This window comes from Mus caroli, unplaced genomic scaffold (genome assembly GCF_978045245.1).
Source record: "Mus caroli unplaced genomic scaffold, Mus_caroli_1 scaffold_20, whole genome shotgun sequence".
NCBI lineage: Eukaryota > Metazoa > Chordata > Mammalia > Rodentia > Muridae > Mus > Mus caroli.
Genome location: NW_028227275.1, coordinates 23,425,275 through 23,450,331, shown reverse-complemented (window position 1 = coordinate 23,450,331; position 25,057 = coordinate 23,425,275). Strand labels below are relative to the sequence as shown.

General features: G+C 46.0%; 1 protein-coding gene across 3 annotated transcripts in view; it reads right to left on the bottom strand.

Annotated features, from left to right (window-relative positions):
- Myof (myoferlin) overlaps positions 1 to 25,057 on the bottom strand; it is a 146,792-nt gene that overhangs the window by 11,916 nt on the left and 109,819 nt on the right. For all 3 annotated transcript variants that reach the window (XM_021152562.2, XM_021152563.2, XM_029472658.2), the window contains 13 exons: positions 24,589 to 24,750; positions 22,455 to 22,620; positions 20,848 to 20,924; positions 16,840 to 16,851; positions 14,432 to 14,530; positions 12,810 to 12,935; positions 11,193 to 11,348; positions 10,575 to 10,666; positions 5,997 to 6,167; positions 5,192 to 5,340; positions 2,892 to 3,031; positions 686 to 774; positions 487 to 582 (listed from right to left, as the gene is read on the bottom strand). In XM_021152562.2, the coding sequence (XP_021008221.1) occupies positions 487 to 582; positions 686 to 774; positions 2,892 to 3,031; positions 5,192 to 5,340; positions 5,997 to 6,167; positions 10,575 to 10,666; positions 11,193 to 11,348; positions 12,810 to 12,935; positions 14,432 to 14,530; positions 16,840 to 16,851; positions 20,848 to 20,924; positions 22,455 to 22,620; positions 24,589 to 24,750 (1,535 nt within the window). The remainder of the gene's footprint in view (positions 1 to 486; positions 583 to 685; positions 775 to 2,891; positions 3,032 to 5,191; positions 5,341 to 5,996; positions 6,168 to 10,574; positions 10,667 to 11,192; positions 11,349 to 12,809; positions 12,936 to 14,431; positions 14,531 to 16,839; positions 16,852 to 20,847; positions 20,925 to 22,454; positions 22,621 to 24,588; positions 24,751 to 25,057) is intronic.

Genomic DNA, 25,057 nt, shown 5'->3' with positions numbered 1-25,057 from the left:
AAGTAAAATGATAAGCTGGATCGTTTTCACATTAAATTGAATGACACTCAGTAGATGTCAGGGGTGGGGGGTAGGGGATGTGTGATTTATTTATTTATTTTTTTAAAGCCTGTCCATGTTACCTACTTTTCACAAGCATTGGCTAGGGTTGATAAAAATGTATAGGAAAGTCTGGGAGCTTTACTGGGCTTTTGATGCTTGTCTGTAATATCATAGAGAAATAGGAAATTACATGACTGAGGAGACTCAGAAAAAAGAAACCCTGCTTATAACAGAGTTATAATAATATATTAAACGCAGACAGCTTTCTCTTTTCTCCGCTGCCCTGTTGGCATTTAGCTTTCCTGGCACCCCCTACGCAGAGCATCGTAAGCAGGAGCGTCTGGAAACCAAGAACACATCAGTGGGCACGCCAAACGTTGGCCACTGGGGAAAGAGGGGGTCTGCTTCATCCCCCATGTGGGAGTCTCTGCCTCCTATCCTCACCCTTTGACGTAGATGTCACTCATGTCCTCCCCAGTGATGCTCTTCTCATCCAAGATAACATCCTTGGTATTCCAGATGATCACACGCAGGTAGTACCTGAAAAAAAAAAAAAACAAACGCACATTTTGAAAGTATACGTCTTCGAGTCCTGGACGGAGGAGTCCCTGCACCAGGGAAGCAGGGTTTTAGGCTTACTCACTTCTTGGCTTTCCTGGGCGTGATGTTGAAAGGGGGGCCTGGTGGTCCTAAACTCTTGGGGAAAACATCCACCCACATCTGAAGTTTTCCCTAAACCGTACACAAAGGAAAGAAGACTGGAGTCACACATGGGAGAAACCACAGTTTTCCTTTTTTCTTGGCAGCATTGAACTTAGGCTCCAGGACTTCCCATATGCTAGAAGAGCTCTCTACTATAGAGTGCAAAATCAGTTCCTCTTTGCTGGTTTATTACTTCACATGGACGGCCACAAATGAAGAGCTAGCCAGGGTTGAGATTGTCTACAATGTCATTGAGGCCACCCACTTTCCGCTTTCACCCAAGAACTGCATTCATCCATTTTATCACGGTCTAAAATTGCCTCCATTAATCCAGTGAGGGCGTTCCTATTACTAACCCAACTGCTAGTGCAAACTCTCTGTCTCTGTCTCTCCATCGGTCTCTCTGCCTGCTCGCTCTCCCCATCCTCCGATTTAAAATCAGCTCCTTCCCCGTCATACCCCCTTTTATCAGTTGTCACATTGTGTACCCAGTACAGTCTCTATCCTGGCAGATTTCCCACTTACCTCAAGTGGTTAAAAAATAAAAATCAGAGAAACAGAACGACAATTAGCTTTATAAACGAAAATCTACACAGTTCTGTGAGGAGACACTAAAAAGATGACTGGTTTCCAAAAGTGGGGATTCCCTGTGTAGGCAATGCCACCACCCCAGCAGGAGTTCACACAAGAGAAAGAGCAGGGTCTAGACTGACACTTGTGCTGCCATCTTGGGGAGGCCCTGCTCTGATCTTTGAATAGTATGGACTCAGCCTGTCCTCTTCACTGGAATGTTCTTCCAGACATTATGAATGCCAGTAAAAGAAAAAGAAAAAACAAAGCCAAAACACTATCCTACCATTCAAATCAATTTATAGTCTCTACTTTATTTTTGGATCTTGTATGGACTCTGCCTTCAGACAAACATAGACTGGTCTTTGAGAAGTTTGCCAAGGAAACCACTGGATTGGCTTCCTAATGCATTGCGATCAAAATGAATTACCTGGAACCCTTAAAAGGGAATATATTTTACTATGATCCCGACTCTTTTCCAACTAATCTCTAGGCTCAGGCCTCTACTATACATCAGGCACACCACAGGACACTAAGCATCCAGGCGTCTCCTAAGATTAAGCCACAGACTGCAGGCGGAGAGGCAAAGTCAGGCTGGTACCTTCTCAGGGAGAAATCTTCCTTACTTTGTCAGTCCTGGAGACTCCATCTATGATTGATGAGTAGGAGGAAAGAAAGGAGGATGAATAGGCTTTGAGTAGAAAAAAGAAGGAATACGAACAAGAAGAAATTGAAATTCAGCACAGGATAAAAGCAAGCTGTGACAGAATTACCTACGAGCCATGGCCACTTCTGAGTAAGTATGTCTATGGTCTTAAAGCAGGTGTTGACGATATTTGCTTCTAGTAAGTTAATATTTGTTAAAGTGTGAGTGCCTAACTACTTATATCAGAGCCCCTCGAGGTGTGTATTAAAATCCACACTCTTGGCCTTACCTCAGACCTCTCCGAACACAGCCTGGACACGGACCAAGATTCTACATGGATTGATTTGCCACTTGATGTGTCTTGCTTTGCTTCTCTGGAAACTGGGCCCCATTTTCTCAGAGTTGACTTGACCCTGTCATCATGCCCTTTGACCTATTGCTTGCCCACTGTGCTCAAGCTTTCTTAGCTCTCTACATGCACACAGCACCTCTGCCCCAAGCCAGGACAAGCTCAGCTGCTCTCAGGGCTGCTCCATTGGTAGACAAACTGGGTCACAGTGGGACAACCAATCCCGCAGTATACACGACAGAAGCGAGCACTCAGAAACCCTCTGCAAAAGACTCATAGAAAGGTAATAACAGCAAGAGAGATTAACTAGAGCCAGGGACAGAAACAAAGACAAAGACAAAGACAAAGACAAAGACAAAGAAAGACAAAAGAAGACCCTGGCTTTAGTTTGCTGAGTCTCAGGTCGTCAGTATTTTTCCAAGAATCCCTGAGCATCTTTGTAATAGATTCCTTTTGGATGAAGCTAGTTTGAGTTTCTTTCTCTTTCTTGTGTATCTAAAAGTACTCAGAACTCATTTCAAGAGGCAAACCCATCAGTGACTGTTGCCACGTTTGAGGAGTGGGTGTGGTCTTCCCTTTTACCTGGCAAATATTGGGCTGGAAGGTGCTGTGCAAAGTCCTTGTCTCCACGTGCTCAGGGACCAGCCCCTGAGTCCTGAGAATATGGAGGGCAAGACGCTCTTCGGGGGCTCCAAGGTGCTGGTGCAGGATTTTGTTGGCCTCTGGAATGCAAAATGGCATTGACAGAGAAGGAACAATTGGGAACAATGCAGCCAGATGGCTCCCAGCAACTAACTTGCAGCACGTCATCCCAGACTTTGTAAAAATGGGCAGGCATCACCAGTATGTACATATGTACCGTATGGACTGGTGAAAGACTAAATAGATACCAATAGCTCCTGACTGTGGGCTCTTCCATACTGAAGCTCACACCCACCTTGTAGTCTGCCAATAGCAGAGACCAGAACATACTAGAATTGGGTGAGTGTAGGCTGCATTTACTTTTATAGTACAGGTTCACAGCCATCTTCTTTCCTAGCCTCCCTTGTGACTAGTCAGATGTGACCACACGACCAAGAAGATGACACTGATAGAATGACATGTGCGTCACCTCTGGACTCGGTCCTCTGCATAGGATCCGATCTGAGCCTTTCTCTTCTGGGTGTGGAGGAAGATAAAAGCTTAGAAGAGTGCACTGGAGAATAACAGGGTTGTAGGAGGAGAGCGTCCATTCCATGATGCACTTGCTTAGATGGACCATTGCCCTAAGCTTCTAAAGTGGGACAAGCCCTGGGATTTGAAGGTTCATCTCTTATAGCAGCAAGTACCACTGTAGTGCATTCTGCATCTTTTCCCTTTTATTCTTTTTTTTTTTTTTTCTTCGAGACAGGGTTTCTCTGTATAGCTCTGGCTGTCCTGGAACTCACTTTGTAGACCAGGCTGGCCTCGAACTCAGAAATCCACCTGCCTCTGCCTCCCGAGTGCTGGGATTAAAGGCGTGCGCCACCACGCCCGGCTTCCCTTTTATTCTTGAGACAGAGTGTAACTGGAGCAAAAGAAAAAGGAGGCTGTGTGGTTTGCTTGCTTGTTTGTTTTTGAGGGAATCTCCTGCCTGGTTCTCTTGGGTCTCTCTGAGGGAAGTTGCTCTTTCTGTGACAAGTCTGTATAGGTACCATGGCCATTGGCTCCAGTGACAGGAGGCAACAAGTTCCAGCTACATGCATGACCTACTGTGGCCGGTGCCCACAGGGCTCTCAGATGACTGCAGCCTGGCGAGAGATTGTAAGGAGTGGTGCTCAGCTCAGCCCTTCCAGAATTCCTGACCCTTCAATACTGTTTGCAAAACAAAACAGCTGTTCCTGGTTGCTGAATTTGGAAGCAACTGAACAGTCACCATGACAAACACAGATGGGGGGGGCGTATCTGATAACTTTGGGGTCACTTTTCACCACTAGACCATGATGCCTTCATGCTTTTCCCATTTATTTTCCTTTGCTTTTGCAAGTTTATATGTGAACCATAGCACGGACAGCTCATTAAGCATCAAACCAACCAGGACCCCAGGATTGAACTTGAACCAGATGGGAGCAAAGCAGGTTTTCTGCACTGCCTTCAGCATCCCTGTGGCTTCTCAGGCAAGGGCTCAGATATGAGTCCCTCCTCCCTCTCCCTTTCCCTCTCCCCCTCCCCCCTCTCCCTCTCCCTCCCCCTCCTCCCTCTCTCTCTCTCTCTCCTTTCTCTCCCTCTCCTTTCTCTCCCTCTCCCTCTCCCTCCCTCTCCTCTCTCTCCCTCTCCCTCCCCCTCCCCCTCTCCTCCCTTTCCCTCTCCCTCTCCCTGTCCTCCCCTCCCCTGTCCTCTGCTCCCCTCCCCTCCCTTCCCCTCCCCTCCTCTCTTCTCCTCTCTTCTTTCTCTCACTCATGTTTTGTTTCAGTTTGTTTTGGAGCCTGGCTTCAAACTCAGAGGTCTGCTTGTCTCTGTCTCCAGAATGTTGGGACTAAAGATGTGCACCATCACAGCCAATTATGGTGGAGTCTCTTTGGAACAGAATTTCTTTCACTGTCATTGGAACACTTTTGAGTTAATTATGTAATACACAAAAATGGCTAATTATTAGGACTTTATAGTTAACGTGCAGATGACTATGATCTGAAAATAACAGGTAAAATATAAGACAGACTAAAAAAAATGTGTCCACTGGGCCATCCAATGGACACAATTCTCTACCCTACTGAGGTTTCAGTCTTGGTAAGGACAGACATGGAGTCTCACAGGAAATCATCAAGGCGCTGCCTTGGCTCATCTCCACCCCCCCCCCCAATGCAGCACAGAGCACAGAAATGGATTATTATATTGTGCTTACAACCCGGCAGTTTCGTGCTCACCAAACTCATCCAAATGGTAGTCTCGCCCTCCGTATCGGATTCTGCTTCCGTCTTCAGAAAGAACTGGTGGCGGGAAGCCTTTGAATCTTGCAACGTTTTGAAGCAACTGCGTCGGTCTCAGCTGATCTCGCCAGGTATTTACTCCGGAACTGTGGACGACACCACAGGTGCACAAGGTTCCACACAAATGCACGTTGTGTCTGAGCACAGCCATCTAACTGGGGAGGGACACCTGTACCTACTTTGCCTCCCGGACACCTATCTCAGAGGTGTAAAACATACATATTATGTTGGCTTCAGGCAACTCATCATGTCTATTTTGTGTGTGTGTGTGTGTGTGTGTGTGTGTGCAGTTCCCTCCTCAACAAAAATGAGGAATCTGGGATTATCACAATCATAGAGGCAAATTCAAAGACCAGGAGTGGCATGCTGTCTCACGGAAGGCTTAGAGAGCCGCTGGTTATCATCAGGGACACTAGGCATCATAGAATCCTTGAGGGGGGGGGTAATTGATAGTCACGAATCAATCCCTATTCCTAAAGGCTAGAGAATCCCTGTCATAACCCCCGCTAACCCCAGGAGTTCAAGAACAGGGGAGGGGACTGTCCAGGCACTACCATTTCAACAGACTATGGGATAACTGAGGCAGTGTGCTTGCCTTGTTTGTCCCTAGATGATCCTGTCAAAAATGACACTGGATGGACCAAAAGAGCCACAGCACACTGATGGAGGCAGAGCCCCCCAGCCTCCCCAGGTCTGAGCCTCCGTGCAGCAGACCACCTCCACTTGTGGGGAAGCAACTTACACACAGTACTGCTCAGGGATTCCACAGTGAGACCCGAACCGGGAAAGGAAGCGGTTCTCCAGGTCAATGGTTGTCTCTCCCACCTTCTCATCTCGGGTGAAGGTGTCGTAGTCATAGACAGAGATCTTCAGGTCTTTCTCCTGAGGCAAGTAGCAGCTCAGCTCATACATTCTAAGTAAAGGAATGCACATACAGAGCAGTCAGGGGCCTTCTGGGCTGCTCCAGAAACCAAGACTCAGACAAAGAATTGCCAAGTGTTGGCGATGTTAGGGGAAGATGACTGATTAAGGACAGCTATGTGGGTGGGGAGACAGTATAAACAGTAGATGCTAGTAATAAGATGACGAGGGAATGCATGCTTGCTCAGGAGAAAAGCCCAGGTGAATACCTGTGTTCAAACCCTAGTTATGCCATTTATTTAGTCCTGTTTTCTTCTCTGTGAAATGATTATAACAATGCATATTATAGACTGGAGAGATGGCTCAGCAGTTAAGAGCACTGGCTGCTCTTCCAGAGGTCCTGAGTTCAATTCCCAGCAACCAGGTTGTAACTCACAACCATCTGTAATGGGATCTGATGCCCTCTTCTAATGTGCATGAAACAAAGAACACACACACACATATATAGTATATATAGTATATGTAGTATATACTACATATACACATATATGTACATGTATACACACATATATAAAACAAATAAATAAATAAAAACTTAGTACTATAACAATAATACATCATATTGCTAATTTTAGTGTTACCACCTGTCTACCTCCTGGAATGCCTTTCTCCTCACTCCAGGAAGATCAAACAGGCACCTGACAGCCATTTTTCTGTATCCCACTTCATTTCTTATTCTGCTCATCAGAGACTCCTGCCCCAAGAAACAACTTGACTCATCCCTCTGGAAGGACGCAGGGACATGCATGAACTTGTGTAGTGTGCCATGGAGGGGGCCTGCCAGGCCTCTGGTCCTGCCACAGACTTCATTCAGTTTTCATAACTTGTCTAATGGAACCTACATTAAAATGTAAATTCTTCAGAGATACAAAGAAATCATCCAGCAGCCATTCTGTTGGCGGATGAACTGTGTGGTCCACGGGATGTTGAAGAGCACGCATCAATGGCAGACAGGCAGGGCTTAGCTCTGGTATTTGCATTGTTCCCCTATATCCCTCTCATTCCAGGTGCTTAGTTTATTTTGCTGTCAGAAAAACTGTCTCCTCCCCTGTGCTTCCTCCTTTTCTTGTTACCCTCTGGTGTGAGGACAGGCTTTTGTCCAGCGAGCCAGGGATGAGTGTTTAATGGCACTCTGGAAGAAAGCCACCCGGATGTCTCCTGCACCAATCTCAGAGACCTCCCTAGATGCAGCAGGTACTTGAGGCAGGGAAAGGGGTACTTGGGTCATAGCTACACACAAAGCATCATAGCCAATGTGGGCGCCAGGTGTGCACACAGTATACAGACATGCATGCAGCAACCACATCCCTACACACAATTTTTTTTTAATTAAAAAAGAAAATAGCTGGGTATTGTGACTTACTCTGTAGCAGTTGGGAGGCAGAGGCAGGTGAATCTCTGTGAGCTGAAGGCCAGTCTGGTTTACAGAGCGAGCACCAGGACAGTCGGGCTATGTAGAAAGACCTTGTCTCGAGACCCAGTAAGAACAACAAAAAGAAAACCAGCTGGACATGGTAGTTCACTCCTATAAATGCTATACTCTAGAGGCAGAAGAGGTTTGCCACAAATTTGATGCCAGCCTGGTCTATGTAACTTTTAGAAGGACCAGGAATACACCGTGAGATCTGGTGACAAGGAAAAACAAAAACAAACAAACAAAAAAAACCAAACTGACCTGGTATCTTGGGTGCTTTGGTTTAATTAAGGAATACTTTCCTTCCCCCGAGGCATCAATTATTATTTTTAAAAATCTTTTAGAGTTTATTATTATTGTGTGGATGATACATAGATGAATATGGGTACCACATCCCAGTGAGGGAGATCAGAGGACAGTATTCAGGAGTTGAATGTGTTCTAGAGAAGCCAAGATGAACAATGGCCAAGAATGCAGGAAATCCGGCTTCTTCCCCAAGCTGTCTCAGGGTCTCTCTGCTGAGAAGCAAAGCACTTCCCAAGACTGAGGTCCAGGCCTGGAGCCACTCTGATGAACTGGCGGAAGTCTGTGATCCCCTAAGACAGCCACTGGCCTCGCTGAGCCTGACAGCATCACTTCCTCTGAGCGTGGCTCTGAGCAAGACTTTTCCTGCCACTTAATTAAGCTTGTGCTTGGCACCTCTGAAACAAGACTTTCAGACAGGGCTGCCTTTCTCCCTTCAAAGCTGGCTCTGCCTGCTTCCCGGTCTCGCTCACACGGAGCCCTCCTTCCTGCTCTGCGTGCCTTTTCCTGTCTAGACCTTGGGGCTGGATCAGCGGAAGGAAGGGAAAATGATCACATTGCCTTGCCAGAGGATTATTTCCCCTCTCTGGGCCCGGCACTGGGCCTAGGGCTGTGCAGCACAGAGGGTGTTCGTATTCAGGTGTCTGAGTATATGCATGTGTGTGCATGTACGCAAACATGCTAGGGGCCAACTGGGTGGTCCTTTGTACATGCATGTTCCTGTCTATAGAGATGGCTTGTTTGAACCTAAAACTGGATGACCAAGGTGTGTGTGTGTGTGTGTGTGTGTGTGTGTGTGTGTGTACAAGCATGCATGAGAGAGACAGACACACAGAGAGGCAGAGAAAAACCTAGAGGAATAAACATAAGACATAAAGTAAATGAGTGTGTCATGGGCGGGGCAAAAGAGGAACAGAGTCCCCCACTTAGCAACATTTTGAGAGAATAACACCATTTCCCCTTTTGTGCTCATGTGTGTGTGTGTGCACGTATACATATGTGCACACTAGTGCATGTAGAGGCAGAAGGTCTTTCTTTGTTATTTACTACCTTTTTTTTTTAAAAAAAAAGTTAAGAACAAATATATTTAATTCTTGATTTTGCGATGGGGCAGAGGACAGGTGTGTGCGACAGCTTGTGGGTTAAGGCCAGAGACAAATTTGGGGAGTCAGTTCTTGCCTCCCACCCCTTTGAGGTAGGCTCTCTCCTGTTTCTGTTCTGTACTGCATACTCCAGGCTACTTGGCCAGAATGTTTCTAGATGATTCTTCTGACTCCGCCTCCCATCTGGCTGTAGGAGTGCTGGGATTATAGATGCGCACGGCTGCATCTGGAATTTGGATTGTCGGAATCATGTGGCCACGTCTTGTACCCCCTGAGCCACATCCTCTGCCCTCTACCTTATCTTACAGCTAGACAGGTTGGGGACCGAAACTCAGGTCCTCCTGCTTGCCCACCCTTTGCACACAGAATCCTCCCCTGCCCCAGCCCTTCCTCAAATATTTTTCCACAAAGAACATTTACCTACAGACGGCAGTTTTGCTGTGACTATGCAGTACTGCCTCAGGCTTGGGAAAGTCTCAGAGTCACGTCATGGACGTATACCTCCTCTGTCTCAATCGCTTGTGTGACGGCTTGTTGACAGAGATGTGAGGCCCTGGGTGATGTGGGAGCTGTGATGCTTGGCTACTGAGTCTAACACAGAAGAGAATCAGACAGAGCACAGAGCAGAGTGTGGTGCTGAAGCCACACAGACCCTGGTGTCATATGGCTTGGGATCACGGCCACAGCCTGTAATCAGAAAGGTGTTATGCACACCTCTTTTCGGGCCTCAGTTTCTGTTCCCGTCAGAGTTCTGTGAGATTTCTGACATGTCTTCTACAAAATGGCCCAGCGAGAAAGGACTTGCTCACTCTGACTGCTCAGCAAATGTTGTTACTAAATATGAAAGGTGCTCTCAGCTGAATAATGCTGGCTTTACTTAGTGATCATGTTGGTAACTAGAAACAGCTCTGATAAGACTTATATAACATGACTCACACATGGGTAAAGGCTACTGAGGTCAAGCCTGAAGACCTGAGATGAATCCCTGGGGCCCACATGGTAGAAGGAGAGAACCAGGTTGTCTCTGACCGCCACATGCACACAGGTGTTCACTGCCACATGCACACACGTGTTCACAAGTGGCATGAATAAAAATGTGTTAACAATGCCCATATTCTAGACCAGAAACAAGTCAAGGCTGTGACCACAAAGAGAACAATGCTTTGTCAAGGCTCTTGGGGGACATTAAAGACCAATAAAACAGAATATTTGTCTTGTCACTTGGCATCCTCCCTCAGTGAAACATTCACTGCATCAAAAGGAGAGAACTGTAACACTCCAGTAAACCCTACTTCCAGTCAGGCCATCCCTACCTCCATTCCACCCCACCTTAGACGCATTATCCCCTGGTGGTGAAAACAGGATTTTATAGCAGCTGAGCCCCTCCACAAGCTCAGTGCATCCTGGGGCCTAGATCTTGACTCAAAGAAACCCATCTTTTGACTTTCTTCCCTCATGGACCTTCCAGCCCTTCTACCCATTTCTCTGACAAAGGTATCTGTACATATTCCTGGTGTTAGGACCTCAAACAGAGCAGGGCACATTTCATGTAGAAGGAATATTTTGAACTGTATGTTACCTGCCAAACACTGGGTTGAGAGTGTTGGGAATGTAGTGGTCTCGGTCTTCAATTACTTTCTTGCCCAAGGTTATTTTTATGTAAGGATCACACTGTGGAGACAAGACAGGTAAGATGTTATATCATCCCGAGTGCAAACTGAAGTCAATTTCGGGGATAGACTTGGCTTGCTTCTATACTCCCGAGTGATGACAAAGGTGGCCTCTGGGGCACCTGAGGACCTCAGATGAGCTCAGTGCAAGGTTCTCCTTTGGGTGGCAGTGGGCCAGCGTGCCTTCAAAGCATCTGTGTGGGTGAAAAGGTGGGATGGGGTGGAGGTAGGAACGACCTAACTCTGCACATGCTGGTCCTGTGACTGGAGCAAATCTTGTCCTGGGTCACATCGGTAACACGAGAAGGATGAACTAGAGAGCCCTAAGCACCCCCACCCCCCCCAGTCCCAGCCAAAGCTCTTGGGTAAAACCCCATGGGGACAATCCTTCTGCTTATATTGTTTTGATAGAGTATCTTTCTCCTGGTGAGATAACAGACGCCCAGGAAGAAAGAAGGTGACAATTACCATGGCTGATGACTATAATTATCCTGCTATGGGAGAAGGCCCCACACCCAAACTCTTACCAGGCCATTGTTGTCCTGAGGCTGGAGCTGTAAGCCTTGAACAATGTAAATCCTAACAGTGCATTCCTGTGGGACACTGTCAGGCAGTTCCCGAAACTGCCTGGGAGGGGCTGGCACACCGGGGTCATCCGGCAAGGGGTAGATTCGGAAGGAGCCCTGAGAGAAAGAGAGAGACGACGTGTGCTGATGACTTCAAGGACGCTGGCCAATGGGTAGAGGGTGCTTGGGAAATGGGCACCCATCGTGTGCACCCTCTGTCTCACACAGTTGGGTGATGTTAAGTGTCTTTGACATAACCTGTTTTGGCTCTTGTGGGATTCCAGTAGAGAACACTCCAGCATTCTACAGCCATCATTTCAGAAGAGGGCATTATAGGAAGGGGTTTATAACCTGGGCAGGAAGTGGAGGTGGCTGGTCAGGGTTGGGGGATGTGGTGGCAAAACAAGGTAAAGAGTTGAGATTATTTTGGAGACAGTAATAAGTCCTGAGGTGATTTCACTGCTGGGTCTCCCTACCTGCCTGGGCCCCACTCCCAGGAAAATTGATGCTCTGCCTCAGATCTCAGCTAAAAAGACTGCATACTTTGTTTTGAAACCAGCTTAAGTATAGGGAAAGGTATTGAAGTTGGGATTAGGATGTTTGGGCCTTTCTTCTGGCCAGCTGCATTCAGGAACATGTCATGAAGCAAGCACCCATTGAATACTGGGTGTGGAACACCCAAAAATCAAGAAACAGAGTATGGCACAAGATAGTAGATTAGCTTGGCTGTATACCCTATTGTGGGCTTAGTAGGAGGCTGGGGTGGGGAGGATTTGAGACCCTGTGTTGGGTGTAATCCCCTGATCCATTAGCCATGTCTGCTATTGGCAAAGGATTAGGAAGAGGTAGTGTCAGATGCCCTGGCCTTGCCAAGTGTGCTTGGGAGGAGAAGCAACAATCAAACCTGACAGGAGGTGAACCCAGACCTGTGGGAGCCCAGAGCATGGGTGAGTCATGCTGCCCAAAGCAGCCAGGGGACTCTTGACAAACACTGACATCTGAGCTGGCTTAGGGCCTGAGCAGGGCTTTGTCAGACTACAGAGGAAAGGAAGGGCATCCAGGAAAGGAAGAGCTGCCTAGCCCAAGGCTCCGTACATCCATAGAGAGGACTTGCAAGGTGTGTTTGGGACTTGGGAGTGGTTCTTCTGTATGCAGGAGGGACCCAGAGCTTGGGAAAGGCCAGCTCAGCTTTGGAAGGAGTTGAGGCCTGAGCTGTGAAATACAAGAGGTGTGTTTAAGCCATTCAGATGGAGGCTCGAATTTGGTTACGGTGAGGAGAGACTGCTTAGGAGGAGCAGAAAGGTGGCTAAGGTCTCCATCTGGGAATCTGCCACAGTGATCATGCTAAAACCCTAGGAGGGCAGAAGATAGGAGAAATGAGGTCTTGGGAAGATTTGACCCAGGAGGATTTGAGTCTGGTCAGCCCAAGCAATACCCTGGCTCCCCATGGGGGCATTTTCCTTCCTGCGGAGGGCAGAGGACGTGTCCAGCTGTAGACATCGCAGTCTTTCATCCAAAATCAATAAAAAAAAAGAAGATGGATTTTTCAAAGGACACACACACACACACTTTACTCACTTTAAACTCTCCTACCACAGATGGATCTTCATTCTCATCGGACTTGCCTCTGTACAGCTTGAAGGTATCTGAGAAATCTGTCAGGCCTTCAAAGTCGGCTACATCCTCCAGTTCACAGTCATAGATCTGAAAACCATCAGCGGACTCTCAGTTTCTCATTAAAACAGAGGTGGTGTCTCCAGCCAACAGGGCTGAGTACCAAAAGGATTGGACAGAACTCCTGGAGCCCTCACAGGTGCAGCATAGAACAGCCACTTGGGAAAATGCCACACTTCTTTTAGGGGGTTACATATCCTAGGATCCAGAAATGGTGTTTCTAGGAATTTACCAGAAAGAAACATGAGCATGTCCGTGTGGTTCAAGAAGGTCCAGTGTTGGGAGGATGAGTCAACAAACCATGGAGAGAAGAGAGAAAAGAAGGGGCAAGGGGAGGTGAGATGGGGTATGAGCACGGCACGACCTACCTCCAACCTAGTCTGATCCAATATGATTCAGCAAGAGTAAACAAACTTGTGATACCCACAACAACATGACGAGTCTCAAAAGCAGACTTCTTTGGGACCAAAGGAGCCAAATGTAGAATGAATGTTGTCTGAGTCCAGTTATCTGGAACACAGGAGCAAGCGAAGCCAGCCTATCATGGCAACTATCAGACCAGCTGTGCACCAGAGGGGTGCAGCTTGTGGAGAGTTGGCTTGACAGGAGCACAGAGGAGCTTCCTGTGTGTGAAAATGGTCTTCCCCTTGCTGTGGGCGCGGCTTTACACAGATGTACAGAACACCAAAGCCTTGTGGGAGGACCAGCTTGTGGCATATACATTAGACCTTGGTTTTAAAAGAAAAGTTGGACAAGAGAGAAAGATGGAAGGGAGAAGAGGAACAAGTAATGGAAACCTGTCCCTTCACCCCAGTCTCATTAGTTTTCCATGTGATTTCTAACATGGCGGCTTTCCTTACACTACACGAATACATCATGCCACCAACAAGCAAGGGTATAGGTCTTTCTTTGATAGAGGAATAATTTTAATAACTAGCTGTTTCTCATTTAACTTCATCTTTCTCCTCTACCTCGCTCTGACTCCTTGGGTTCGCAGCTGACAGAGTTAGCAACTGAACAATGAAGAACTGGAACATGAAGGGAATAGTACAGATAGCTAGCCCTGGCCGGCACCGCCGCTTCCTCCTGCACTCGTGTGCCCCGCGGCTGTGATGTGACTAGGCATACATGTAACAGAATCAACTTTTCATTTGGCAAAACTGATCACTGTTTGGAAGACAAAACGAAGCGTGTTGACATCTTTTTGTTGTTCTGCAAAGGGCACAGTGACTTCGGAGTCTCCCCGAGCCAAGCAACTCTGGGTAATTGTTGGCCTAATTAGTATGGTATTAACCCACTCCTAGCCTTCTGCCAGATGCCCCCAAGCCCCAAAGTGACAGTCACGCAACCATAACTCAGCAACTTTCCTCAGTCCCTGATGCTTGGCAGAGCCAAGCCTGTTGCAAGAGGGCAGAGGCACGCTTGGCCCCTGTCCATCAGCACCCACCACGAGGCCTTGTAAGCCTAGGGCCTAAGGCATGCTGGAACTGGCTTTTCCCCACCCATAAGAACATAAGTCCAACTACCTTGAGTTTGGAATAGCCTTTCTGAATATACTGTCCACATTTTTCATGCTCTCCAGAGGAAGCATAAAATTTACTCCACCAGTCAACGATTTCTTCCTCCTAAAGTCACGTGCAAATGAAAAAAAAATGATATTGACAGTCTGGATTTCTGATTTTTTTTTTTAACAGAAAAGTCACTATGGAACAGAAGAGAGAGAGAGAGAGAGAGAGAGAGAGAGAGAGAGAGAGAAGGCTACCGACAGCTCTGAGATTATCTGCCTCTGTTTACATGCACGGTGGGCAGCACAGCCACAATTCTGCATAGAAGCAGGAGATGTCAACCAGTGACATGGGTGTGGTGTGTGTGTGTGTGCGCGCACATGTGCACGTAGATGCCTGTGTGTAGAGGAGTACACGTATGTAGGCGTACATGTGGAGACCAGAGAGCAACTTCAGGTGACACCCCATGAATTCTGTTCAACTCTGTGAAACAGGGTCTCTTATCGCCCAGGGCTCACTATTTGGGCTAGACTTGTTGGCCCACAAATGTTGTCATCCTTCTGTCTCCACTTCCCCAGTGCCTGAAAACAAGCATGTGCCACGACACTCAGCATTTTCACATGAATTCTGGAGATGGAACTCAAGTCCCTGAGATTGTGAGCAAGCACTTCGCCCACTGAACTATCTTCCCAGCCCTTGATGAAATGTGTTTGCTTCAATGCCCACATCTATATTAGATGTTTTCCTTAGACCTGATACATACGATCTATCAATTTGTCTCTTTTCGTTTCTTTACTTTTAATGCTTGCATCCATAAATCAAGTAGAATGGCATTTCTAACATATGCTTTCTTTGATCTCATTTCCTTAGCTCTTTTAGCAACATTACAACTCTAAGAGTTCGGTGAACTGGTTCTAGTTCTAGCCCTTATGTTATAAGCCACACTGTCTTGGGCAAGTTGTTCTGCAACTCTGACCCTCAGTTTCTTCATCTAGTGACAACTGCCTCCGTCTGCCTCATAGAGTTGATTTGGAAATCAGATAGGATCACTAAGAGAAAGAATTCTGGGAACCTTGAAGGTAGGAAACAAAGGTAGGGGGAGCTTGTGGTTCATGTGTGCTAGCTGCTCTCACCCCATCCCTCAGATTCCGATCCAGTCAATGTGGGCTGAAAACTGGGGTATTCGTTATGTTCACATAACTCCCCCGGGTGACTTCAGTTATAGCCAGAGCCATGAACTTCATTTTGCTGAGTGGTTCTTGGTTTGGCAGAAGAGATAATAAATGAAGCACTCATAGGCCAGTGCCTGCGTAGCTCCTCACATTTTCTCCTTTTCTATCTCTCTCCTTTCCTTTCCTCCTTTTTTTGCTTGCTTCCTTCCCTCTTTCCTTCCTTCTTTTCTCCCTCTCTGCACAGGATCTTGATATATAATTCAAGCTGGCCTCAAACTGATTATCCTCCTGCCTCAGTCTCCAAAGGGCTATGATTACTGGTGTGTGGTTCCACACCCAACCTCCACCCTGATTTATAACAAGGACATATCTGGATGAGACTCACTTACTGCTCTTTTTTTTGTTTTGTTTTATTTTTTGTTTTTGTTTTTGTTTTTGTTTTTGTTTTTTGTTTTTTGTTTTTCATGACAGGGTTTCTCTGTGTAACCCTGGCTATCCTGGAACTCACTCTGTAGACCAGGCTGGCCTCGAATTCAGAAATCCCCCTGCCTCTGCCTCCCAAGTGCTGGGATTAAAGGCGTGCGCCACCACTGCCTGGCTTGCTTTTTCTAATCTGCCTTAGATAGTGATGCTCTTAAAAATAAGCATCACCTCTTGTAAGCCTCCTTCTGTTCTGTAGGATGGAGAGCAACAAGGAGTAAGAAAGGCTGTTTCAGGCTGGAGAGCTGGCTCAGACATTGAGAGCAATGGCTGCTCTTCCAGACCATCAGAGGTCAACTCCCAGCACCCACACAACCACTTGAACTCCAACTCCAGGGAATCTGATGCCCTCTTCTGGCCACCACAAGTACCCGCACATATGTGTGCATACCCCCACATATACACATCCATACAAATGAAATCATTAAAAACAAAAACAGGCTGTTTCTCATTTGTACCTGGGGGCAAATGTTTGTAGATTTATGCGTATAACTAAATGCTCATATACATGTGCATCTTTGTATATGTCTTTAAATTTATATTCATGCATACAAGTGTGTGCATGCAACACATAGTTATAATGAATTAAATGTCCTCTGCAGATCATCAATACATTCCTGGAGTTAGGAGAAAAGTTACATTCCAATTATGGGCAGAAAATACATGTATTGGCAATTGAACCAAGAACCTTGCACATGCTGAGACAAGCTCTCTACTCCCGAGTCGCATCCTTCACCCCATGAATCTTAGAGGCGTAAACACATATGCAATCGTTACCTTTTCCGACAGCTGGGCATATGAGGTCAGTAGCAGAAGACATCATATATAGGAGTCACGTGGATGTTTGGTTTAAGATCCCAGGAACATTAGGTTTAGAGAGAAAGAGGGTAAGAGACATTATTTTTCTGCATACTTACTATCAACACTTAACAGATTGCCTAGTTATTCTAGTTGAAAGCATCTTATCATTGAGCATATCTTAGATTTCTTCTCTGAAAACCCATGAAACAGTACTTGAGTGGCTTGTGCTTTTGATGGGGTTAGACTAGCCTGTGATCAGCTAACGCAGTGGGTGCTCAGGGGGGGAGTGAAAGCTATTCATCTTCCTACCCCCACCTCTCAGTCCATGTAGCTCCAAAAGCATAGCCCCAATACGACCCCCTTCTCACCCCTTCAAGAACTCTCTTGTCACAAGGTGTGCACGGCTGTAGGCCATCATGTTAGTGCCTTTTCTGTGTTCCCCCATGCCTATGTAAGAATACCACTTAAATACTGGTAGGAAATGACTCTTCTAATAAAAGGATGTCAGGTTTCTCGTTGGCCAAATCCTTCCACTTGAATGTTTGCATGGAGGATTTGCCCCTCCAGGTACCAGGGACTGTCCAGGAGTTTGCTGGAGCTTGAGTTTTCTCTTGGGACACTGATAAGATAGCCCCCTGGGCTAATTAGAGAACACAGTTCCCCTTTCTGAAATCCTGATCTCTCCCTACAGCACATTTGTGCCTCCTGTGTTGAGTGCCACCCAGCTTCTTAAGGTCCTCAGTATTTCTATCTAGACTGACCCTTGTTGCAGCAGAAGTGCCAACGGAGGCAGAGAGAGAGAGACGTATCAATTCGTTTTGTTAGCTCCATTCCCAAGCAAGATTAGGGTTAAGTGATCATAGTTTAAGTGCGATTTTGGAGAGAGGAATTAAAAACAAAACCATCTTTTGACAATCTCAATAGTTTTGAATTCAGATATTTAGTCTGCTTCTTCACGCTTACTTTCAGTTATAACGAACTGATTTAGGGATAAGAACAGGCCATGTTTAAAGAGTATCCAAGACAAGTTGCTGACTTTAAATTTCAGGGTTAGCCCAGAAGGATCCCTTCATGCCTGATTGCTCATAGTCCCGTGTGGAAAAGGAAGGACAGCAACTCGTTGACTTTCTTTTTTTCTCCAATCTAATAAATGAACTTGAAAATTCAACTCAAAGCACTACATGGCCCCGGGCCAGTCTTCCCTTTGGCTTAAAATGACATTATTCATCTAAATATCACCTTTCACTCCAAAATCTACTAGTAGAACCCAGAGGAATTCAAGTGCTTAGACCAAGCTGCCCCAGTCCCATGCGGCCTCATGCATCATATCATATACATACATGCACTGTCCTTGGAGAAGCCATTTTGCTGAGTGCTGTTGACATACTGCTTAAGCACTGGAATTGGAAGGCAACTGTTGAGTCGGCCATGAAAGAAGGTCTGTGCTGTCTGCCTGGCACTTGACCAATCTGCCCCATGCCCTCATCTCCTGCTCTTCTTTGGAGAGTGCTAAGCTCATCCATCATGAGTTCCCACAGACATCACAGAGCATGATGCCCTCGTGGAAAGACTCGGCCTCCAGCCCTCAGCAACAGCAGTTAGTGTGGGCCCATTCGGTTTATCCAGGTAAAAGTCTAAAATCAAGTTAGTGGTCATATGTGTCCATTACATGTACGCGTGCTACATGTAATAAAGGACGTTAGTAAGCTTGTCATTGGCTCTCCTGAAGTTCCACGTTGCTCACTGGACTTTATAGAAATATGCAATGTCTACCTTGACAAAGGGACTTGAGAGCTTAGAGGAAATCCTACCTTTCCTTGTTGACACAGTGTCCCTCAACTAAGGTATGAGGGGAGCAGGCTGATTATAGTCATTTATAGTGTAGTGGGAATGACTTGACACTATCATCTCTAGACCTGCTGCTCTTCCCGGTTCAAAGCTGATACACACGGACCTTTCATAGTGTGTTGCTAGAGTAGCCTAGCTCCAGCACTGCCGAGAAAGAAGTAGCACTGACATTATTTTCCTTGCTCCCCAGTAGTACTGAGGACACAGAAGACATTCAGGAAGGACTGATTGGCATGTTATCGAGTAGGATTTTACACTGCCTTTTCCCAGAGTAGTTGTGGAAATCACCGTGAAAAAATAAATAAACCCTTAAGTCTATTAGACATAACTTCTCCTTAGGCAACTACTGTCTTATTGAGACTCATTGGAGTTATTTTCAATAAGTGAACATAGTCGTGTTGCCCTATGGGCTGGGGAATTTGATATTGTCATCTGTGACCGTGTAGAATTGCCACACAGTAGAGTCAGACACACAGCAATCCGGAGCTGGCTGTGGAACCACATTTAATATGGTCCAATTGTTAGTGAGTTTAATGCAGTGGGAAAGAAGTGGGTTTTTTAAAAAAAGGTACCATTTATGGACATAACACATTAAAGTGCAATCATGGGCGTGTTCCAGCCAGTTTGCATATTAAAACATGCTGTGAACGTTTACTGTAAATGCCAAGAGAAACAGTGAGCTATTTGGTGTTTTCTTTTTTCTGGGTTCAAACTTTCTTGTTCCTTTCTAAGGAAGTGGCTGGAAGGTTTTCAGACTGGGTCCTGAGTTAGGATTCCCACAAACTTCTTCCACAGTGAATATAAAACTCAGGATGTTCCTTATACTGACAAATAGGGTCATTTCAAAACACGACAGTCCTGCCTCACATAGGCAAAATTTTGACATGCGTGTTCTGATTGATGCAATGTTTCGATTTTCTCTAGAAACTTCTAACACGATAGCATTTGGACCTTCCCCTGATTGGTTCTCAAGTAGCTTTTTAAATTGTAGGTTATGACCTCATTTGGTGCTGGGTACCTGAATGTGTAGCACAGTGTGTGTGTGTGTGTGTGTGTGTGTGTGTGTGTGTGTGTGGTTACAGAATGTATGGCAAAGAGAAATGTTTCTGAATGTGCAACAAGTGAAAATTAACTAAAAATAAAGTGTGTAAGGAGTCCAAGTGCATCATTAAAGTGCAATTAATGATTTGTTAGGACACCTAGAAAGGTGTCCTTGGCAGTACTTACTCAGACTGCACCATGCAACTCCATTATGGCCTTGGTTTTGAGCCCATAACCCATGTGTTTCTGCACTATGCATGTAGTCACACCATACAACACCAGAGAACACCACCTGAAACACCTCAGCTCAGATCTGGGTCTAGGGTATGCTACAGACTGCAGTATTTTCACATACCAAGTTTTCTGCTCTTGTAGAAACACAATGGTTTAATTATGGAAAATCAAGATGTGAAAGTTTCCACCAACATTCCTTACCATGTAAGTATCAAGTTAGTATATATTTGGGTCACATTATGTTAGAATGTTTGATTTCTCTTTGAGTGGCTTATTTGAGTTTCATTAGAAAAAAAAATGTTAAATGAATTTTGGCTTGGGATTAGGAGAGTTTCCAGCAGTCTCTGCAGTAGCCTGAAATATACCTTCTGCCATTTTGTATTAATATTACACATTTATCCAAATCAGCATCAATGACTGTAACATCAAATTATTAATTAACCCTGAAAAATGTTAATGATGCTGTGTCCTGCAGTATTACATATCTAGCTGAGATTTAAATCTTTATGTAAAAATGAACAAGCTCGTCCATCTCATTAGAATGTAATCTTGATTTTGTTTTAGACAAATGGTAAAATTATGTCTAGCAATGCTTTATAATTAATTATGAGGGATGTTTGATTTGTACACCTTACTTTTTATACCTATACACCAGAGGTTGTATAAAAATTTCTCAGGTGAAAGGGGAAAGCTTTTTAGAAGCCCTCGTTGGTTCAATTTCACTGTTAACTGTGGATGAATACAAGATTCGGATCTTGTGTCTATTCAGTCCTTGCACGTTGGTTTGATGAGCAATATTTTAATGGTCTTGAATGGCTGCTGGAGTTCACCAATTGCTTGGACATCTGGAATACAACCTACCTTAGAAGCCAGTAATGGTTTGGTGTCTTCTATTTCAATAACGACTTCCCGGCATGGAGGTGCAGACATCAGAGAGGCTGCAAGACAAAGAGCTTTATAATCTAGGACACTTGGAACAGCATACTGGAGGACATTCTATCCCACGGTCACGTCGAGCAGCCACAGGATGGGTGATAGAGTTAACCCGGGTGAAACTTTTCAATGGGGGACCACACCTGAATGTGGAAAATGAACCAACGATGTGCCACATTCTCAAAGTAGGTTATGGTTTTAGACATTTTATAGGGGATTATGTGGCCCATGTGTCTTGGCTTGGGGTAGTTAAATCAGTTCCTATGCATAACGAGTGCTTGGAAGAGAATTGTGTTGAAGACCAGAGAGATGGCAATTAAGGTAAAGGTGCTGGATGCCAAGCCTAATGGCCTGAGTTTGATCCTATGAACCTACACGGTGGAAGGAGGAGAGACTTGATTCCTGTAAGTGGCCCACAGAGCAACACACACACACACACACATGTGTGCACACACATGCATACACACACGCGCGCGCGTGCACACACACACACATATGTACTCTTACACCATTAAAAAGATCGTGTTGATCCTGTAGGAATGGGCATGGAGATGGCGAATCTGTCGAAAAGATTCTCATTTTCTTGGGAAATGAGATAGAGAAGCACAGAAGAGGAGTGGAGGAAGACAGGATAGATAGAGAAGGTGATTAGAGAGAGGACGGGGAGGGGAGGGAAGGAGAGAGGGGAGGAGGAAGCAGGGATGAATCTCTTCAGCAGTCTGAAGCTGCTGTTGCGTGTCCAGCCCTTGCTCTCCCATGGCATGTGGAGGTAGGAGGCCTGGGCCCTGATCTTATATGCAGTTTCCCATTGGATGTAACTCTGGACTTTGGAGTAACAGCAATTGCTTGGGAACAGGCTCTGGAGTCACATGGTTTATCTCAGTTAAAGGCAGGTGCCAAGGTCCAGCCTGATGCAGGCAGGGGTGGGGTCACAGGAGCATTTTTTTTTTTTTTACATTGAAGACCCCAAGAGGTCCTAGGTCAGAACCCAGACAGAATCTTTACACCAAAGTATTTAGAGCACTGACCTACACACACTCATTTTCTTGTTGGGCTCTTGCACTTTGAGGACAAGACTATTCTGGTCCCTTGACTTCCCCAACATTTAGATCAGTGAATGACATTTTATGAGTGCTCAATAACTACTTGCTGGACGCTGAATGCCTCCATCCCTGTGGCTGATGTGGGAACAGCATCCCCTGAATTTTGAGGATTCTTCTTCAAAGGCAAATAGGAAAGGTCATGTAACAGGCATCATTACCTCAAAGGTTATCCCGTGTTTATGTAGGAGTAAGGCATGCCAGAGGGTGGCCTCTTCAGTACTGGACTCTGCCCCTCAAAGTTCTTCAAGAGTCCAGGCTGGCTCCACCACTGGCTATTAGCTGTTCCTTGGAGGAATTGCCTAGTACTCTGCAAATAAGACCTTATTTTTTTTTCCTGTGGCATCTAGAATATGGCTTGTGAAGATTCAGCCAGATCAGGCATTAAAAAAAAATTCTAAATAGTGTAACATATAGACGTGCCTATAGGCATACCTTTTAGTTGTGGTACAATATCCTCCTTTCCTGCATATGGATCACACCGAAAGCGGTCCAGGTGGTCAATGGTGCATTGGCCAACCACAGGCTTCCGCCCAAACTGCCTGTGATCAATGACCTTGATCACCAGCGGAGGCATGTACAATTCTTCCTTGGGCAAGAACTAGGGATCAGAAAAACAGATGTCCTTTTTCGTTTCCAGGTCTGACAGGAACAGCTTTGCCAGCCAGTTCCCCCCAGGAGACCAGCCCAGATTCTTTTTGCCCATTAAATCTAACCCAGAGGGACCTTCCTTGGGTATTTCAGGTACTGAGGTGCTTGGTAATCAGCTCGGAGATTTCAGCCTGGCTCTGGAAGATCAAATCCTACCTCTGCTGTCACAGTGAGCATGGCCTTAGGGAACTTTTCTAACCCTGTGTGCTGGGTCACTTCATCATTCATAGCAGAGTTGTGGAATCCATAGGTGACATGCTTAGGCTGCACTTGGCAAGCATAATGTGGAATGAGATCTTGTCACTGAGCCCATCTCCCTCCCACAACCTTCTTCCTGAGAGGGAATCTCAAGGAACAAGATAGTTTTGGTCCCTTCATCTCCCCAACATTTAGACCAATTGATGACATTCTATGAGCGCTCAATAACCACTTGCTGAAGGCTGAGTGCCTCCATCCCTGTTGCTGATGAGGGAACAGCATCCTTCGTCAAAGACAATAAGAAAGTTCATGTAGCAGGCAGAACTTTGGTCCTCTACTAGCCATGGCTTAAGTGGAATTGGGATTCCTCTGATGCTAGAAGTCCACAGCCAAAATGGGATGCTCATTTTGCCTTCAGTGCTCCTGGGATGTGGGGGCCTTGAAGACACTGCCCTGACTGGAGAACATGGGCTGGCCTGGAAGCTTGACTGTGGTTTGGGTTAATGTCTGTCGCTGGCCTTGCACTAGAATAGAGGGTGGGGTGCTCCCTCAGTGCCTTCTCCCATGTCTGCTGGCCAAACCTAGGTTCTAGACTAGAAGTGGGAAGGGAAGGACGGGGATGGGGGGGGGGGAGAGATTGGGTAAGGATTGGCAGAGTTTCTTAGCAGTGACTAATTAGGGATTCTGCTTCTACATGTCCATAAGACTGTCCATCTGCAGAATCATGGAGTGGAAGGACCCCAGTCCAAGCTCTGGCTACTCGATTGCTGGGTCCTCCTGTACAAATTACTTAACCTCTTCATTGCCTCAAACATGAAGGAAGGAGTTGTAGCACTGGGCTGGAGTTGCAGATGAAACTAGGCCATGGTCCCAAGCACAGAAGGGTACACACTAGCTCTGAGGCCAGGGAAGCCATTTCTCCTCTCTAGGCCTCAACTGCCTCCGATGCAAAATGAGAGGTTAAACCATGCGGCCCCGATGTTCAAGGGTAGTGTGTTGGGGATATGAAGGAAAATGAGCTGTGGAGAGGAATTGGACAAGTCTAGTCTTCCATCTTTGTATGTGCTTATTGTAATCTCTTACATATCAATGCAAAGATGAATTTTTTTTTTTATTTCTAAGAGTTAAGGTTTGCTGGATGGTGGGGGTACACGCCTTTAATCCTAGCACTCACTAGGCAGAGGCAAGCAGATCTCTGAATTTAAGGCCAGCCTGGTCTACAGAATGAGTTCCAGGACAACCAGGGATAAGCAAGAAAGTTAAGAATTTAATTTCTTTTAGAATGGACAAGTTGGGTGGTTTCCACAAGCTCTAGTTATAACAGGTGGAGGTGCGTGAGTCCCATCTGACACCTCCCAATTCTGACAACCAGAGGTAAACTTCAAAGGATCAAAGAAGGTTCCATAGCATGGACTCAGACACAGACTATTAGGGCCATGCCACATCACCCACACGGAAGTCCTCCACCACTGTTCCTTCCTAGACATCCAGATCCTAGTGGGAAAGTTCTGGTTAACAATCTGGCCTTGAGGGGTTCACTAAGAGCCTATAACAGAGACCAAACACTTTCTGGAGAAACAAGCTCTGCTCATAGAGGGGCCATTTGGAGCTTTCAGAAACTGACTACAGATGACCTAAGGAGGGAGAAGTCTCCAGCACATTTACTATAAGGCTGGGTTTTTCCACTTGCATGGGCTTGTGCAGAGTCTAGATACTGTACCACTTTCATGAAGAGAACAGAACTTGGGAAGTTGGGTGTCTTCTTAAGGCTTTTGATCACCACCGATTCTACTCTCTCTCCTCCACATTCCACCACCAGGCTGGGCGATGTGACAGAAGCCATCTGGTAGTTTTTCATATTTCTTAAGCCCCAAGCTAGGATCTGGGGAAACAAGTTAAAGAGAAGGGGAGTAAACCTGACACATCACACACACACACACAGATGCACTCACACACACATGTGAGCACACACACACACACAGTCACACGCACATGCACGCACACACACACAAACACACACGAACATGCACACACACACACAGAGTCACATGCACACACACACACACACACAAACACACAGACGCACACGCACATCACACATACACACGTGCACACACATATATGGAAAAATCCAATCTCAATCACACAACACAGTACAGTCTTTAAGATGGAGCGATGCACATTCGTCT